The sequence below is a fragment of the Rhamphochromis sp. 'chilingali' genome (assembly GCF_963969265.1).
Source record: "Rhamphochromis sp. 'chilingali' genome assembly, chromosome: 21".
Classification (NCBI taxonomy): Eukaryota; Metazoa; Chordata; class Actinopteri; order Cichliformes; family Cichlidae; genus Rhamphochromis; species Rhamphochromis sp. 'chilingali'.
This window is the reverse complement of record NC_137949.1, coordinates 2,622,227-2,641,107: the sequence shown is the minus strand read 5'-3', so window position 1 is coordinate 2,641,107 and position 18,881 is coordinate 2,622,227. Positions and strand designations below refer to the sequence as shown.

The following is an 18,881-nucleotide window of genomic DNA, read 5'->3' as shown; positions in this document are numbered from 1 at the left end:
ACCAAGTAAACATTAGGGGATTACATATCTTTTACCTGTATCCATAAATTAATTCTGTTAAGGTCTGACGTAGAGGACTCCAGGAACAGATGCACACAACAATTTTATTACAAGTCCACCAGGTGTATATACAAAACGGTGCAGGTAGTGATGGCCCGCTTGAAGCTGACGCTCCGGTGCGTGTGTCAAAAAAATCAACACACTGCTTCAGAAGCACTGTGTCGAAGCTTGATTCGTTTAGCCAGAGTCACGTGATCAGTGACGCCCGAAGCTTCATTTAGAACCTAACTGCTTCGGTATCTGATTCAATAGAAGCGAATCATTCGCGGGATTTGTGGAGTGTTTTGATGGTGACAGATAGCAAACCACTGATATTTTAACTGAGCGATTTGGAGCCAGCGAGGAATAGAGGAGGTTCTGTTGTGGTGGAGTATTTTGAGTTGACTTTGGTCAATCGGGTGGGTTTTCCAGCTTTGCGTTCTTGTTGTTTGCTTTTGTTTTGTGCGTGTTTATTTTATCTGACAACAGGGAAAAACGTAAAATGTCAAAAATCTGCTTTTCATAATATAAATATTATTAAATATCTTTAGAAAGACTTCTATTTGACTCTTTACATTTAATGTTATAAAAAGATACATTTTGTTTGAAATAATCTTAAACTGTTAGTCTGCAAAATGTGCAGCAGTTTAATTTATTTATTCTCTTTAGCTGAGAGTTTGTGGGACCCAGGTAGACTGTATAACTGCATCTCTACCAGTTTCTCTGCACTCCAGCCTCTTCTGTTCCATGTGAAAGGATTTTCCTTAAGGCAGGAGAAATGATCTAAATATAAAAGGAACAGGTTCGGCCATCGCACAGTGGAACAAATGTTCTTCTTAAATACAAATGGAAGAGGGTTACCTTAAATGCATCATGTTTTTAATTTGCAAGTTCACAATCAATTCTACCCCCAGGTCAAAAATATGTATAGGAAAATTTCCCTAATGTAATATTATTTATAAAAAAAATACCCGTCTACCGATTAACTGCATAAGTACATGGAGGCGGGACCTCACAGCAGAAGCATAATGTGTGTTGTACATTATTATATGTATATTATATGTAACGTGGTATTTTTTCAATTATTGTATTTAATAATAATAATAGATTGCATTTATATAGCGCTTTTCTAGGCACCCAAAGCGCTTTACAATGCCACTATTCAGTCACTCTCACATTCACACACTGGTGGAGGCAGCTACGGTTGTAGCCACAGCTGCCCTGGGGCAGACTGACAGAAGCGAGGCTGCCATATTGCGCCATCAGCCCCTCTGGCCAACACCACTAGGCGGTAGGTGAAGTGTCTTGCCCAAGGACACAACGACCAGGACAGAGAGCCCGGTGACCTTCCAGTTACAGATGCGCTTCTCAACCCCCCTGAGCCACGGTCGCCCCAACATCACCAACATCAAGACGTCACAAGCAAAGAAAGACCACGCCATGGTGCATGTTTAAACAAGGAGAGTTTACTGGTCAAAATTATTTATTAAAGAAATTAACAACATTTTTGTCACCCCAAAAAATACACGTTTAAAGCAACACAACGGTGGCCCAATATCAGACAGAATTCCACTCTGTAGAGTGGGCAATCATTACTCAGCAGTTGGTTTTATTTTGTGGATTCAAGCTGCCCTTCATATTTTTGGCCACCAGATGTCACCAGAGAGGACTTGTGTTGAAAAGCTTGGAGTAATGAACCGTTTTTCAATACAAGCTTCAATGTTTCAGAAAGCTTCATTCATCACTACGGGGACCTGATATGTCTAATATGCTGCTGAGAATATAGCCCAGAAGAAGCGTATAGTGTAGGTTTTATTTTGGAAAGAGCCATTTCTCTGTAATAAACTCTCTTTTCCAAAGATGAGTGATTTCTCGATCAGATAGAGTTATCGTTTTTATAACTTTTTTGTTTCAGCAACATTAAATTTAAAAACTGTACGTTTGAGTTAAAATATATATTTATAATTTTAATAAATGACAAATTAAAAAAGCATGAACATTTTTTTTTTGTATCGAAAAAATATCAAACCGTGACACCAAAGTATCGACCCGAACCGTGAATTTTGTGTATCGTTGCACCCCTAGAAAGGAGCCCTTCCCGACCCAGCAGCAACAGGTGATGCCACAGCAAAAGGCCTCTAAGTGGACAACCAAGTTAGATTAAGCAGATAAAACATCCACAAATTCTGTGCAATGGCAACAACATACATACCATCAGCGTCCGGCTGATCCTCCTAATATGTATGCAGTCGTCGCATAAAATGTGTGCATGTGAGCCACATACATAAAATGTGATTAGCTAAAACAGTGGTGTTCACTGTTTTAGTGAACACCACTGTTCACTAAAACAGTGGTGTTTTATCCATATCCATATCCATCCATAGTTCATGGATATTTATGTAGGGTTCTCCAAGGAGTCTCATACCAAAGTGAGACACTTACCTGTCTCACTTTGGTATGAATTTCAAAATCCTACGTCACCTCATTCTCCTGCTTTCGCATTCACAGACTTGGGTGTCCATGCTGCCTGCCTGCTCACCTGGCAGGCTTAACTTTCTAGTAAAGATTTAAAGTGTTTTAGAGCTATAAATGTTTGTTTAATTAGATGTTAGAGCTTCAGGTAATTAAGGTTGAAGGAGTATTTTTCACTTCACTTTTTTAAATGGTACTTATGGTAACTTACGTTCAGTTTGTTATTTTATTATGATTATGGTTTGGTTGGTATAGGCTTTTATTTTGTTGGTGTAGGTGTGTCTCCACACCTACAGGAAATTGAGCTGCCAGCATTTAAGATGAGCACTCACCACTGCTGTTCACCAAGTGTTCTGTTAACCACAGTTAGTGCTGGCTGTCACAGCTTTTGCGTAAAAAGAGATTGTTATAGAAAGAAACTCACTTTGTGTTTTTTCTCTGCAGCCGCTCAGCCGACTTCCACGCTACATCCCAGACAATACTCACCTTTTCTGCTGTCGCTGGCTTATGCTTGGCAGCTCTGATCTGCTCACCTCACCTGCCTGACCTCCAGCCGCCATCATTGCATTCCACGGATTCCCACGCTCTCAGAACCCAGCCGCCTCACCCGGACCTCCCACCTTCCCTGTTGCTTTGATTATAGTTCCTCTGGATTGTATGGACTCAGCCACTAAATCCACTCTCCTCTATTTGCAGTGTATTGAGACTCCCGGTTGCATTCCCTGAAGCCCGTGCCTTTCCTTCATGCCCCTGAGCTTTAGCCTTTCTACCGAATTATTTCAGTCTAATTATGTTTGTTTCTAATCATAGCTTCACGTCAAACTCACAGACTTAGGAAATCTTTGTTCATAGTTCATGGTCTAGTTGTCTTGGTAATGCAACTGTGTTTTGTTTCTAGTTATTGCTTTACATTACCCTTACAGACGTAATAATTCTCAGTTCATAGTTCACGTCTAATTGTCCTTGCAGTTTCATGGTTTGTGCAATAAAGTTGTGTTAATCCTGCTAACCTGTGCCTCCGTGTGAGTTCAGCTACTGCCGTGACATTCTGACTTGTAGTTTGAAATTTAGAATTACAGGAAAAATATCCCAAAATTTGTAGATTTGATATTTACATAAATATACTGAGAGTTTCAAATGTGTAATTCAAATTTTATTTGTATGTGTTTTATTTACTTTACTACTTACAACCACAACTCTGTGATAATGACCTCTCATTAGTGCCACCAGTGCTCAGCTGCGCTCTCTCAAGTCACAGATTCACACATTCTGCTTTTCAACTCACAACGTCACTGTGAGGGACATCAGTACATCACACTGTAAATCCCACTACAGTCTTCCTCAGTACTTTCATGTTCATTTACCTATGAGTATACTATATAAAGAAGCTGGTCATATATAAGCTGGTCTGGTATTTCTGTTTGTTATAGGGCAATTAGAGCCTTATTTGCTAACTTTGTTCTACTCTTTTTGACTTGCAACATTAATACAATATGAAAAGCTCTGAGAAAAGAAACATGGAAGCTCATAAGGTGCTAATAACTGATAATTCCACTAGCAAGAAAACTTCACTAGCAAACTGCAGATAAGAGTGCCCTCGAGTACCATCAAGGGAAACATTGCACAACTACCTCGGCTCAGACTAACAACTGCTGCATCTATAACAGAAGAGGATTTTCCCCTTCTTCCTCTTACACCATCTGAATCCCCAACAGTCAAATGGAGAAAGGTTGAGGAGACACCAACAACATTTTTGAGTTTATCTGTGCTGACATTAAAACCATGAAGGAGAGAGTCGACCACTTTGACACACCACTTGCAAAATATCAGGAAACCAGCGAGTCACATGCAAAATGGCTCTCTCACCTGGAAAGTTTTTATGGCTGAGAGGAAAAGGACAGAGAGGACATAAGGACAGAAGTCATTCAAACAGATCAAGCTGTTCTGCCAGAGGCCAAAGATGAGCTGCGTTGTGGATACTCTGCATTGCCTAGGCCCAAAAAGGACGAACCAGGGTGCAGTCGGGCTCTGAGTTATTTCTTAGCAGTTGTTTTCATTCTTAAAAATACTTTTAATGGAAAAATCCTGATCTCTGAATGTGGCAGAGTTGGTCATTATTTTCTATTAGTGCTTGATATTGCAAATTGTTGTAAATGTTTATGGCTTCAGTTCCTAACCTGAAAATAATGGTTTCATTGACAGGTTAGGGGAGCGAGTGCTTCACTGGTTAACTAAATTTCCCAATTCTCACATTGTTTTTGGTGGGGACTTTAATCTTGTAAATAATTGTCTTGACAGGTGGTCTTTTAGAAATTCTGATTCTTAGAGTCTATATCTAAAACTGTTTATGAGCAGATTTAATTTAAGAGACACACACACCCAGATCGGAAGAAATTCACTATCAAACTAGTCAGTAAACATCTGAGTAATGTAGCTGCAGACACCGTCATCACTGAGTGATCACGAAACTATTTGTATCCTTATTCCTCTTGCTGCTTCTTCATGTTGCCCTAAATCTGCTTTTTGGAAACTTAGCATCTGTGTGTGTGTGTGTGTGTGTGTGTGTGTGTGTGTGTGTGTGTGTGTGTGTGTGTGTGTGTGTGTGTGTGTGTGTGTGTGTGTGTTTGAACCAATGAGTGTATAAAAATCTTTTATACACTCATTGGTTTGAACACAGCAAAATCTCCAGTGTTAAATTAACACTAGAGAGTGTCTATATGGGTCCACACCTCTGAGTGTTAATCAGTTTTGAAGATTCTGAGCAGTGCTGATTTTCTAATACTGGAATATTTCTAACATTTTGAGTTATTTTCCAGTGTTAGAAAATCAGCACTGCTCAGTGTTAGCCATTGTTAATCTTCAAACCTGACTAGGTTACTTTTAAACATATAACACTGTCAAAAGTGTTAATTTAACACTCAACAGTGTTGTATTTAACACTCAGAGGTGTGGACCCATATAGACACTCTCCAGTGTTAATTTAACACTGGAGATTTTGCTGTGAACATTGAAAATATGATCCAGCAGTATTGGAACAAAAAATTAAAATAAATACAAAATTGTTAAATTCCTGAGAAAGTATTGTGGCCAAAAATAGAAAACTGGTGGAACATAATGTAATAAACAAAATTTCAGTCAAAGATCAATCAACAGTGTGTTTATGTTTGCATGTGTGTAGTCCGCCTGACTGACTCACTGACTGTGAGTTTAGCTGAGCCGACGACAGTCTTTGTACACAAGCGTTTTACAGCTTAAATGGAAATATGGAGAAAGGCGATATTTCGATTTATCTAATGTTGGTTTTAACTTAGGAACAGAACACAGGGTTTCCAGGTGATAAAGTAAAAGGCGTTTTCTCTGCTATTAAACAGCTTGGCTTCGTTTTTCAACCGAATGCAACAAGAAGGTTAACTAAATCTTCCCAGTGTAATTTATAACTCCTCATTCAAACCACTTAAAACATATTTGCGTGTCATAATTTTTCTGTTTCCTACTTTCGGAAGCATAAGATTGTTTCTCAGCCCCCCTCTGGAAATAAATTGGTTAGTTATTCTGATGTGCAATAATGTCAGTCGCAAAGTCGGATTCGGAGGACTGTCTGCTTCGTCAGTTCTGAAAAAAAAAACCTGTTGTGCATAACTGATGCAGTACTTACTAAAATGACTGAATAATGACATTTTCTTTGTAATTTCAAACTGCTTAAAACTATGTTTGCTAAAACTCGAGCAAACATAAAAAAATAAACGCCGACCTGCGCTTCACCACGTCAGAGCGTTGAGCAATGCAAATGATCAAAGTCCACACGGGAAGCCTCTTTCGAAAAATCTGTCCTCCCATGTCACGCAGTGTGAGCCGTGATGCAGCGGTGTTGTGGAAAAATCACCAGCCATCTGTGGCTCTGGTCTACTCTGTTGTTTTTGACACTATGTTTTGCACCTGTGATGTTACACCCGCAGTGTTTGGATTTTAAACCGCCCTTCCGACCGCAGAAGGAGCTGGAATTTTGTATAATGTACAAGGAATTTGGCTGCTGTGATTATCAGAAGGACCAGGAGCTGATGTCTAAATACTACCAGATTATGGATAATTTTGACTACAGTGGATATACCAGCTGTGCCGGGTTCATCTTTGACTTGCTCTGCCAGGTAGGAACACATGGACAAAGGTCGGTTGGCTGAGTCCAGGACCTACCATTACACTGGCCAAACAAAACAACTGCTGTGAAATAAGCAACAGAAGCAAAACAACAAAGCAGTCTTTAGTTAAAAAAATGTCATGACGACTTTGAAAGCTGTACACTGATATACAGTAAAGGCTATGAAAGATTTGTCTGGCGCTTTATTTATGTTCTGTCATTACTGGTAAAGCAGTCTATAGGAAATAGATGGAATTATGCTCCTCATCATCTACAGGCATATCTCAATACAATAACCTGCAGTAATCTTGCTTTGCAAGTATGTATTAATGAAGCACATTATTATTCATTCTTAACATTAATATTCGTTTACCATCATCTATTCAATTATCTGAATACAAGGTGGTTAAAGTGCACAGGGAGAACCCTAGTTCTATGCAGAATTTAGCACACCTGACCATGACATATCATTTTATATATACGGATCAATATGGGTCAAGACTAAAGTTATATATCTCTTCTATATATCTCCTTTAGTCATAAGGGCTGAATGAACTTTCTTAACATTAAGAAATATTGCTGCTGTCACCATTTTAGGTTTTTAAGCTCAACAGTATTTTCTGTTATGGCCCACAACTTTACTGGTTTAGTTCACTGACATCACTAATAATATTTCACAAGAGAGGCTTTTATATAAGACTTTGCACAGCAGGAAACAATGGGCAAAGAGAGTTACAGACTTTTTTTCTTTGTAATGGAAGAACGAGTAGGTAAAGGGATGACAGTTCCCTGAGAGTACTGGACTAAGATTTATATAAAGGATACATAATGTCAAATGAATGCAAAGCCTCTACATTTGACAGATGTTAAACTGCAGCAATAAGCAGTTTATTTAAAATCATGCTTGTCCTATGTACGCTGTATTTGTAACTTGTTCATATTGTAATCCATGTAACAAAAACAACTAATGCAGGTTTAAAGACCACTTTACATGCTATCAGTGGCACTAACTGTTCCTTCTTGTTGCATGTCTCTTCTTTTCCTCCTTTTTTGTCTCTCCTCCATCTGTCTGATCTCAGGAGTGTTCTCCCTATGCAGCTCACCTCTTTGATGCTGAGGATCCAAGCACCCCGGTCAGGACCATCCCAGGCCTCTGCTCTGAATACTGCTTTCAGTTTTGGAATAAGTGTTCTTTCACCATTCCTTTCTTGTCTGGTGACCCATATATAGCAAACTTCAGAGAAAATCAGACCAGTCTCTGCCATTACCTGGAGATACAAGACAAGGACTACTGTTATCCATATCTGCTTAACAACCAGCAACTCACCCAGAACCTGGGTGGCATTCAGGTGAACTCAGATGGCTGTCTGCAGCTGTGCCTGGAAGAAGTGGCCAATGGTCTCCAGAATCCATTAGCCATGGTGCATGCCAATGATGGCACACATAGATTCTTTGTGGCAGAACAGGTCGGCCTGGTGTGGACCTATCTTCCAGATCGGTCCAAGCTGGAGAGACCATTTTTGAACATTACCCAGGCAGTGCTAACATCATCGTGGGAAGGTGATGAGAGAGGCTTTCTCGGACTTGCCTTTCACCCCAAATACAAGTACAATGGGAAGCTGTATGTGTATTACTCAGTGGAGGTGGGTTTTGATGAGAGAATCAGAATCAGTGAGTTCCACGTATCAGCCAATGACATGAATGAGGTGGACCACACCTCTGAGCGGTAGGTATGAACTGTTGTACTTGGTTAGCAAAAAGCACTACCTTTTTCTAAAACCTGAACTGTTTTGCAGTTTTATACTTTTTGTCATATTGACCATTATCAGAGAGAAACAAACGGTTTGCATCAATTCTTTTGTGTTTTTTTTGTGTAAATTTGTTTTAACACCCGATCTATTCCTTATTTCTTGTATCAACATGTTCCTTTAGAGTTATTCTGGAGATTGATGAACCGGCATCCAACCATAATGGAGGGCAGCTGCTATTTGCAGATGATGGGTACTTGTATATTTTCACAGGTGATGGTGGAATGGCAGGAGACCCATTTGGGAAATATGGGAATGCTCAAAACAAGTAAGGAGCTCATAATTAGACATCCAAAAATGAAAAATGTAAAACATTTATTCATTAAAATGTAAAAAAGCTCATTTGAATGTATAATCTTGTATGTTTCTTGACATTTTAGATGAAAAAATCTGCCATTAAAGGCATGTTGTTATGACATTATAACCTTCATTACAATCTGGTGAAAATTATGTTCAGTTCGTGTTCAGTAAGAAATTGCAAAAACAGTAAAAATTTTCAATTTTTTATTACAATGTTTTAAAGATAAATATGACAACTATACAAAAAATATACAGTTTGAATTGTTGTGTGTCTGTTAAAGAGGAGAGAGGATGAAAGTACTGATGGTATTGCTGTTTAAAAACTGTGGAAACACTGACAATCAATATGTAGTGAAAGATCAACATTTTTTACGTTGTAGGTCAGCTCTCTTGGGTAAAGTGCTTCGAATTGATGTGGATGACAACCAGAGAGGTCCATTGTACAGAATTCCTCCAGATAACCCGTTTATACATGAACAGGGAGCACGCCCGGAGGTTTATGCTTACGGTGTTCGCAATATGTGGAGGTGTTCGGTGGACCGGGGTGATCCATGGACCAAAAACGGCAAAGGGCGTATCTTCTGTGGGGATGTAGGCCAGAACAAGTTCGAGGAAATCGATATAATCGAGAAAGGTCGAAATTATGGCTGGAGAGCTAAAGAAGGCTTCTCTTGCTACGATAAGAAACTATGTGCCAACAGTTCATTAGGTAGGTATGCCACATCAATGCACTATTGTGTATGTTAAAGATTTGTCTGTGTAATTTATCCATTGCTTTAAAAATAGCACAATCAGTCTACACTTGTCTCAGACTAGTCACCATTTTGCACTCAGAAGTGCGTTAATTCTTCTGGTGAAATCAACTTTCTGGTTTTTCTTACATGGAAGACTGAACATGCATCAAATTAGTCTGTGGCAGTTAAACAATGCTCAGTTGGTGTGAAGGGACAAAAAGTGGACCAAGGAAATATTCTCCACACCATTATACCACTGCCACCAGCCTACCATCCAAAATCATCACTTCAGGCAACTTTTTTCCATTCTTTTATTTTGGTTAGTCCATGTTATGTGGGAAAATCAGAATTTGGTCAACAGTTTCTGAAATAGTCCAACTGCCTTGTCAATAACTATGCCATATCCAAAGTAATTGCTTCTTAATTCTGATACTTGATTTGAATTTCAGCAGCTGCCATGATTGGCTGATTAGAACTTTGCATTAACAAGCAGTTTAATAAGTGTACCTGATAAATCAGATGCTGAGTATATTTTGCAGTTTTTGTATGAACAAAAACATCATACAATTACTGAATAGTTTACATAAATGTCTTGTTCAATAGAGACACTATTACTCTCTCACTGTCGCCATTACATGATTCATTGTCACTGATTCCCCCCACATTTCTTCTTCTGAATCAGGTCCTACATTTTTCCAAATTAATGGCAGAGTTTATATTCAGAATCACTCTTAATTAGCAACGCAATAAATATTTGCTTAAAAATTCAGAATTACATTTAGCTTATCAGTCAAATATGGATGACAAATCATTTGTTGGTACTTGACTGAACCCAACCCAATGTTGAACTAAGATGTATCTATAATGGCACATCCTGTTCTGATGCTCTGATAATGGAGATTCATACTAATGCAGCTAATGACCCTTTTTCATTTTTTTCACAGATGATGTCCTGCCTGTTTATGCATATCCTCATAGGATGGGCAAGTCAGTCACTGGTGGTTATGTGTATCGAGGTTGTGAATACCCCAACCTGAATGGCATTTATATATTTGGAGACTTCATGAGTGGGTAGGATTCACTTGAAAGATGTTATTTTATTGTTTAGAACATTTATTTTTATTTTGATAACAGTAGTGAAATACCAATCATTTGTGAAATTAAAGGAGTGTTATGTCTGCCCCCCAAAATCTAAATAACTGTTGTTTCTGTCAAAAAATTTAAAATAACTGCTGTGTTTGATGCAACTTCATTCACATCCTAGGATTTCAGAAATGGCTAATTGAAAAATTCATTTTTTACAAACCCTCCATGTTCCTCGCCAAATAAAATGAAGGACCTTCTCTTCTTCAGGTCACCATTATTTCAGTATTGGTTCATCTATCAAAATCAATATTGATTCAGCTATCAAGACTAATCCTGGTTGGACTAGTCTTGATAGCTGAATTCTAGGTAGACCAGAACCACTCCACAAGTCTTACTCAAAGATGCTAATCTTAACCTTTTGTGTAGACTTTCAGAGTGTCCACCTAATTTAGGAAATAAAAAATACTTTTATATTGTAATTGGATGGCAGCTATGTGGCTGAATAGAGGGGCCGGGTTGAGTCCCTGCTTCTCTAGGCCATGTGTGGAAGTGTTGTTGGGAAAGATACTAACCAACTGAGCAAGCACTTGGTGACAGTGGGAAGGAAAAACTCCATTTTAACAGGAAGAAACCTCCAGCAGAACCAGGGTCAAGGAGGAGCAGCTATCTGCTGCAACTGGAGGGGGCTGATGGGAAGAAGACAGGATAAAGCACAAGCTGTGGAAGAGAGACAGGCATTCATAACAACTAATGATTAAATGCAGAGTGGTGTACAAATACATAGTGAGTGAAGGTCTCTCCAGCGATCCTCAGGATTTTCTATACAGGCGCTGTGGAGAGCATCCTCACACAGAACATCCTGGTTTGGGAACAGCTGTGTTAAAGACTGAAAAGCTCTTCAGAGAGTGATCCGTACAGCAGAACGCTGCTGCAGGATTGCTCCATAAGTGACTGAGACAGGACTCTCTTCTACATACTCTAAACCATAGGTGTCAAACTCTGGCCCGCGCAGCCTAATTACATTTGGCCCACGAAGCCATACCAAATGACTATCAGAGCTGGCCTACTGGTATTATACAGCTAATATATATATATTGTTTAGTATTAAGCTTTGCTTGTTCCAGTTTTTCAGCAAAACGTGTTTGAGTCCATAAGAAAAGATTCATTCTTATATCTGGAGGAATAAATATATTTCAATAAATATTAACGTTAGCCCGCGACTTTGTTCCAGTTTTGAATTTTGGCCCACTGTGTATTTCAGTTTGACACCCCTGCTCTAAACCCACCGGCACAAAGTACATTTCAAATTCCTTTAATTTTAAATATGTTCATATTGTCTATTTTGTAAAATGTTCAGATTGTCTATTCTTATTTAATTCACTTAATGTACAGAATTCACCTGCTTGCTGCTTACATGCTACTACTGCACATTCACCTAATGTAGATCATATATAATGTTCTTCCTCTCTCCCCCCCTTTGCACAAGTCGAGGAGCGTGTCAGGCTACATTTAATTGTGTTATACTTGTATAACTATGCATGTGACGAATAAAGAACCTTGAACCTTGAACCTTGAAAAGGTGAGTGAAGGAAAAATACTTCACTCACCATGGGTGCATCATCCTAGCAGCCTAAACTAGAGCCTAAAAAAGGTCACCTAACTATATGCTTTATCAAAAAGGAAGGTCTTGAGCATAATATTAAAAGTAGAAAAGTTGCCTGTCTCCCCAATCCAAACTGGGAGCTGGTTCCAGAGAAGACGAGCCTTAAAGCTGAAGGCTTTGCCTCCCATTCTACTTTTAAATAGTCTAAGACAGCGGTGTCCAAGTCCAGGCCTCTCTCTTTCTAGTCCCTGTAACAACCATATCTTTTCACTATCAGAGGTCAATATCAGGTCTTCTGTATCTTTCATTTCTTATCCAAAACTCCAATGTGCAATGTACCAAATGTACTATAGTTATTTGAAGGAATTCACAAGTACTCTAAAAATGCAGAAGTAACTGGTACTAAGGGGTGTGAAATTAAAAACACAAAAAACACACAAAGTGCCTACACATTAGAAATCATAGATTTTATTTATGTTCCAGGCGTTTGATGAGCCTGCAGGAGGACAAAACAACAGGAAACTGGAAATACAACGAGATATGTATGGGGATGGGGCTAACCTGTGCCTTTCCTGGACTTATCAACAACTATCACCAGTACATTATCTCCTTTGCTGAGGATGAATCTGGTAACGAATCATCTCACAATCTCACAGTTTTTCCTGTAGTGTTTTTAGCTGGTTTAAGCAGTTGAAATGAATGTTTTGTGTAATATTCTTTAAATATGTTATTCATTTCAGGTGAGCTTTACTTCATGTCCACTGCAATACCAAGTGCTACATCACCTTCAGGAGTCGTTTATAAAGTCATCGATCCCTCAAGGTGAGTGATAGAATTACTCATTATTTTCAGTTTGTTTTAAATGAAATTAATATGAATTTAGGCAAACTCACCTGAATCAATGACAGGTTGTTTAGAGGGAGAAACATCTTTGTAGAGAAAGTATAACCACACTGTTCCACTTACCATTATTTTTGTTTAGTTCCTTTTGTCAGGTACAGAGAAACATCTGTACATAGATATAGATTCAGTGAGATTCAGTCACTGAAGCGTTCCTGGCTACTTGACAGCCCACATGTGCATGCTATTAATCAAGACCTGTGATCAAGATTCCAAAATATTTCCAGTCATTTGTATCAGGGGATGGAAAGGTAGAAAATACAGTGAGAACATTTTCAGTAATCTCAATAATGCATCTTCCTGCAGTCAATCTGAGGGATTGCTGAAGTGCACTTTAGTTTTTTTATTTGGTGTTACTCTTCTTACAGATGTGGAGATAGACAGGGACTTTTCTCTGTTTCTTATATAAACCGTTTCAGTGCCTCATCTTTAGCTGCAGGTCTCAACTTCTGTCAGTTCAGTTGTAAATTGGTATTTTTGTCACGGACTTATAGAATAAATGTAGGTAAAAATGCACTCATAGAAATCCATGTCCGAAAATCCACTCTTGAAGTCTTATTTTCATTTGCAAATAGTTATATTGATTTTGTGCTCATGTTTTTTATTGTTTGTTTGTTGGGGAAAGAGTTGAGATCTGTGGGGTTGTGAAGTATAGGAATTCTCTTCTTAGCTGTGTTTTGTAGTTGCAGGTAGTAAAGAACATTTCTGTTGTCTAATCAGAAAGTTTGAAAAAGATTAGAGGCTAACATGAGTGTATTAACTTGAAGATTTGATGGAGATGTGTGATTCCTTTCTACTCCCATTTCTAATGTGAAGAGTTGCTCTGTTAATCTTGAAAGTCTGGATTGTGCCAAACTGGAGAGAGACTACAGGGAGACTACAATTGTAATCTGTCAAAGTGGAGGAGATCAACGGGTTTGTGTTAATAGAGGCAGTAATAAAGACGAGGTCTGGAAGTTCGACGTGATTACAATGTATTTGTTCTAATTCTCTTCTTGAGTTGTGGGCTTCACAATATATTGTATCTGATTAGCTAGACAGTCAAAATTAGGTGCCTCAAGATGCCCATTACATGTTTTTCTGGTGAGTGGAGAGATTTTAGCTTTTTTTTTTCCCGGTTGAACCTTATGATGTTGCAGTCTAACAAATGACACAGTTTAGGTGTAAATTGGAATGTAATCACTGAGAAAGATTAATTAATTTGGGAGATTAATTCAGGTTATTAATGTCAGGTTATTAATTAATAACAGAAGTCAGTAAATAGATGGAAGAGTAGTTTTTAGTAATTGTTGCTGTTCATATGGGGAGGAAATTTCACGACTGCCTTAAAGCAGACCCCTCTAAAAACACAGCAGTCAGTGCAATGGCGGTCTCCACAGACGACAATGATTCCTTGGTATGGTCAATTTCCAAAAGGACAATAAATGTTAAATGTTAAAGGACGGCAAAGAGAAGCAATAAAAGGAACCTAACTCCTCCTTTATCACCGTGTCTGATCTTGACTGTTAAAAACAGACTGTCAGCGGATAAATAAGAATAAACAGAGAATCTATCAATAAACAGTTATTTGTCATTGTGTTTTAGACGTGCACCACCAAGACAGTGCCACTACAACCCTCTTCCAGTGAGAGTAAAAAGCAATCTCATCAAGTTTGTTCCTCAAGAAAGTGAGTTCACATACACATTCTCTTCACACAAACTGAAATGATAAACCAGCTATCTCAGTTTTTATAATATCATTTGGTCTATATTGTTTCATGATCTTCCATTAGCGCTGGTTGGCATTGACCTGCCGAATGAAAACTTTCAGCCACAATCCACTGAATCCTATCAATGGCACCAAGAGCTAAGTGATCATCGAGGTGAAATAGGAGCAGGCGTGATTACTCCTGTACCAGCCACAGGTACTTCCAAAACAACCAAAAATTCAAGGCGTAAAGGCCGGCATAGGAAGAATAAATCCAAATTGGAACGTGCACCTCACATCCAGACGGGAGCAGTGAGACTGGTTGGGGATTCCAGGAGTGACCGTGGACGTGTAGAAATCTACATTAATGGGGAATGGGGTACCGTGTGTGATGACCTGTGGACCCTTGTCAATGCTAGAGTGGTTTGCCGGCAGCTCGGTTTCCAACATGCTCTGAAAGCAGCTAAGAACTCTGAGTTTGGTGAGGGAAAGGATTTGCGGATTCTTCTTGATGATGTTAAGTGTGTAGGCACTGAATCCAGCCTTTTAGATTGCAGACATGCTGGTGTGGGGACACATAACTGTGCCCACTATGAAGATGCTGGTGTGATCTGTGGCAACTCATCATATGTTGCAGAAGTCTAAAAGTTTAACTAATACTAGTTGTCGAGAGCAATTACGAAAGAGTTAATGTCCTGTTTAAAAAAACATAAAAAAAATCACAACACAACACAGACAGCTATTCTATTTCCCACAGCAACAAGAAATGAACAGTAATCTAAAACTGCAGTTGTGTTATATGTTGTACATTACAACGAACGTGATAACTACTTAAGAGTATTTTAAATAAAGCTCACAAGCAAATGCATACATTTCAATAACCTATGGCAGGATAGCGTGTATACTGAGACAAACTAAGAGTTATAAATTAATAAAATAATAAAGGCAGTCGTTTTTCTCAAAATAATGGATCTTACTTATAGTACATTAAGATATAGTATAACAATTTAATTACACACAAGCTTTTTCCTTCAGTACTTTTCATTGATAAGTGAATACTTTGAATTTTATTATTGGGTTATAAAAGTTTGACTTTACAGTGTAATATTAAAACGTTGACTGTATATTTCGTGTCTCAATTTTTTGTGGGAAGAAAAAACAATGAGTCCCTGCTTAATGTAATATAAAGGTGAACTGGATAAAAGCCTTAGAGCAAAGAGGCATACCTGAAACCTTTTACATGTGAAATCTGATGCAATATTTGAAGATGATTATCTCAAAGACTATCAAAGATAAAAGCTTGACATTATCACTTGTCTTTACATAAATTACCTCGCTTTAGCTTTTCTTCCATTCTGGAACTCCACAAAGTCTCATGAAAAGACATTTAATGTGTTTTTATATTTAACGTATTTGAGCTCCAGAAGTCTTGCGTAAGCAGACACATTCTACATCTGCTTATTTTGTGCAGAATATTGTGATAACGTTACTTTACAGCAGCAGATGCCCACATTAAACTGTGACTATTATGAAGATAATATTGATACGTGTATGCAGTTGCATGAGCTGGAGATGGAGACTTTCTTTTTTGAGGTCTTTAATCTTGCCAAATTTCATAACAGAGATGACCACTCGGTGAAAATGATGATTCTGCAGATCCAACATCACATATGAAACTCAAGACACTGACTTTGTGTTTTTAATTGTGGCTGAATGCATGTGTCACAAGTCAAAGTGTTTTACCTTTTAATATGTGGTTATTTATTGAAGGGATGGTTTATTTAAAGCTTTCAGCACCGTACTGAGGAGACATAAGTAATTCCAAACTTGCACGTTGTTGTATTCACATTCATTATGCTCATTCTAAAATAACACGTGCTGGTTATTAAAATACTGAAATTGTGTGTTTTTTGGAGAATATTAAAGAACCTGCTTGCAATATTCTGTTTCACAGATGACATTTATATATAGTTATATAGTTAGTTATAGATTTAAATGTAAATGTAATATAAATTAAAAAAATGCAAAAAATAGTTAAGAACTTATAAAAGGGGCGCAGGGGTCAGCAAACCACACCGCCTCTGTTTAAGCATTCATTAAGGCTTTTTATAAATGCTTTTATATTTTCAAAACAAAAAGGTTTGAAAAGTACTTTTCAGATATGATGCTGATATGTTGCACATTTCTCCAGCAGATGGCAGAATAATACTACTATTTTAAAAGCACAAGAGAACCTGAAAAAATATTCGGTCTGCATACCTGTTCATCTTAATCAACAAGAACTGCTTTTCTTGGATGTGTGTGTGTTTGTGTTTTCTAATTCTTAATTGTAGCAGTTCAGAAAAGCTGGTGAAAACCCCTTTTGTCATAGCTGTTCTTCAAATAAAAAAAATCAAATCATAGTCCTACTCTGTATCTATATTTGTTCTATAATTATAGCTACAATATCATAGCTATACCATATAGCTACCATATCATGTCTATATACCTATATTATTGCTAATATGTATATTGTAATATATCTATATCATGCTAAAGCACTTCTGGATGGATCCAAACTGCATTTTGTTGCCTTGTACTTGTGACATGTGCAATGACAATAAAGTTAAATTCTATTCTATTCTATTCTATTAATATCATAAATATAATATATAAAAACTACTAAATGAAAATGTGTGTGTATTTGTTGTAGGGTAATTGTGATGGCCCTGTAAACATTTTACCACAGATATTACAGTATTGGACAAATAATTTAGAGACTTTCACCCTGGACATTTATATTTTAGGAATTTAAAAAGGTCTTTTTTTTTCTTTTTTTAATTGACATTTTGGAATCACTATACAATACCACCAACTTCAGCAATTTGTCACTACATATATTTTTCTTTTTTTTCTATATTTAAACAACTAAAATATCCATACAAAAAGAATGAAAGAAGAAGAAGAAAGAAAAGAAAAGAAAAAGAAGCAAAACAGGAAACAATAAATAAATAAAAGTTACATAAGGAAAAAGAAAAAAAATAATTTAAAAAAATGTAGGGAGTGTGTTTTTGTTTCCATTAATGTAACTAATATTTCCTGTAGTCTTCTAGTAGTTAACAAAGTCAGAATCTAAAGCAAAAGCAAAATCTGGCCTGTGTTTTTTTATGTAGTCCATCCATTTCCTCCATCGTGATACAAACAGGTCCCTCTTGTAGTTCACATCTGCTGTCATTTTCTCCATTCTGGGAATGTCCATTGTGATGTCCATCCACATGTTCATAGTTGGGCTCTCTGAAGAAATCCATTTTTTGTGATGGCTTTTTTGCCTGCAGCCAGTAAAATATTAAACAAGTATTTATCGTTCTTTGTCCATCCTTCTGGCATAAGTCCAAAAAATAGAGTTTTGCTTTCCAAAGGTAAATATCTTCCAAATGTTTCTTGTATTGCTGCATGTGTTCCCTTCCAGTAAGTTTTAATAACATGACAGTCCCAGAAAATATGATAGTGATTTGCATTTGTATTTCCACAATTTCTTGAATAAAGTTGAATAATTTTAATATAAATGTTAAAAATGAGAAAAATACAAGCAGTGATGTCCAAAAGAAGAGGAATCTATGCATTATTATTATTATTATGCAGAAAAAGTAGAATTGGGCTGAGAGATCTATCACTTTATCACCTGTTCAGATTGTAAATCATGTTTTTAAAAAGTAACTAAGTAACTAAGTAATTAATTACTTTTGAAAATAAGTAATCAGTAAAGTAACGGGATTACTTTTTGGGGGACATAATCAGTAATTAGTTACTGATTACTTTTTTCAAGTAACTTGACCAACACTGGTCACGAGCTGTGGGTAGTGACCGAAAGAACGAGATCGTGAATACAAGCGGCAGAAATGAGCTTCCTGCGAAGGGTGGCTGGCCTCTCCCTTATAGTGATAGGGTGAGGAGTTTGGCCATCTGGGAGGGGCACAGAGTACAGCCAGTTGAGGTGGGTTGGGCATCTGACAAGGATGCCTCTTGGGCGCCTCCTGGGTGAGGTGTTCTGGGCATGTCCCACCGGGAGGAGGCCCCCAGGGCAGACATACCAAAGGCTGGAGAGATTATATCTCTCAGCTGGCCTGGGACCACCTCA

General features: G+C 37.8%; 1 protein-coding gene and 1 long non-coding RNA gene across 2 annotated transcripts in view; both read left to right on the top strand.

Moving 5' to 3' along the window:
- Nucleotides 1-18,881, top strand: part of LOC308389773 — a 140,477-nt gene that overhangs the window by 65,613 nt on the left and 55,983 nt on the right. The gene's annotated exons all lie outside the window — the stretch shown is intronic.
- On the top strand, nucleotides 6,355-17,296 carry hhipl1 (HHIP-like 1). The gene is made up of 9 exons (XM_080871278.1): nucleotides 6,355-6,656; nucleotides 7,726-8,372; nucleotides 8,579-8,722; nucleotides 9,135-9,463; nucleotides 10,433-10,559; nucleotides 12,661-12,806; nucleotides 12,918-12,999; nucleotides 14,662-14,744; nucleotides 14,850-17,296. The coding sequence occupies exons 1-9, from the start codon at nucleotides 6,369-6,371 to the stop codon at nucleotides 15,407-15,409; spliced, it is 2,406 nt and encodes an 801-aa protein (XP_080727404.1). The 5' UTR covers nucleotides 6,355-6,368; the 3' UTR covers nucleotides 15,410-17,296.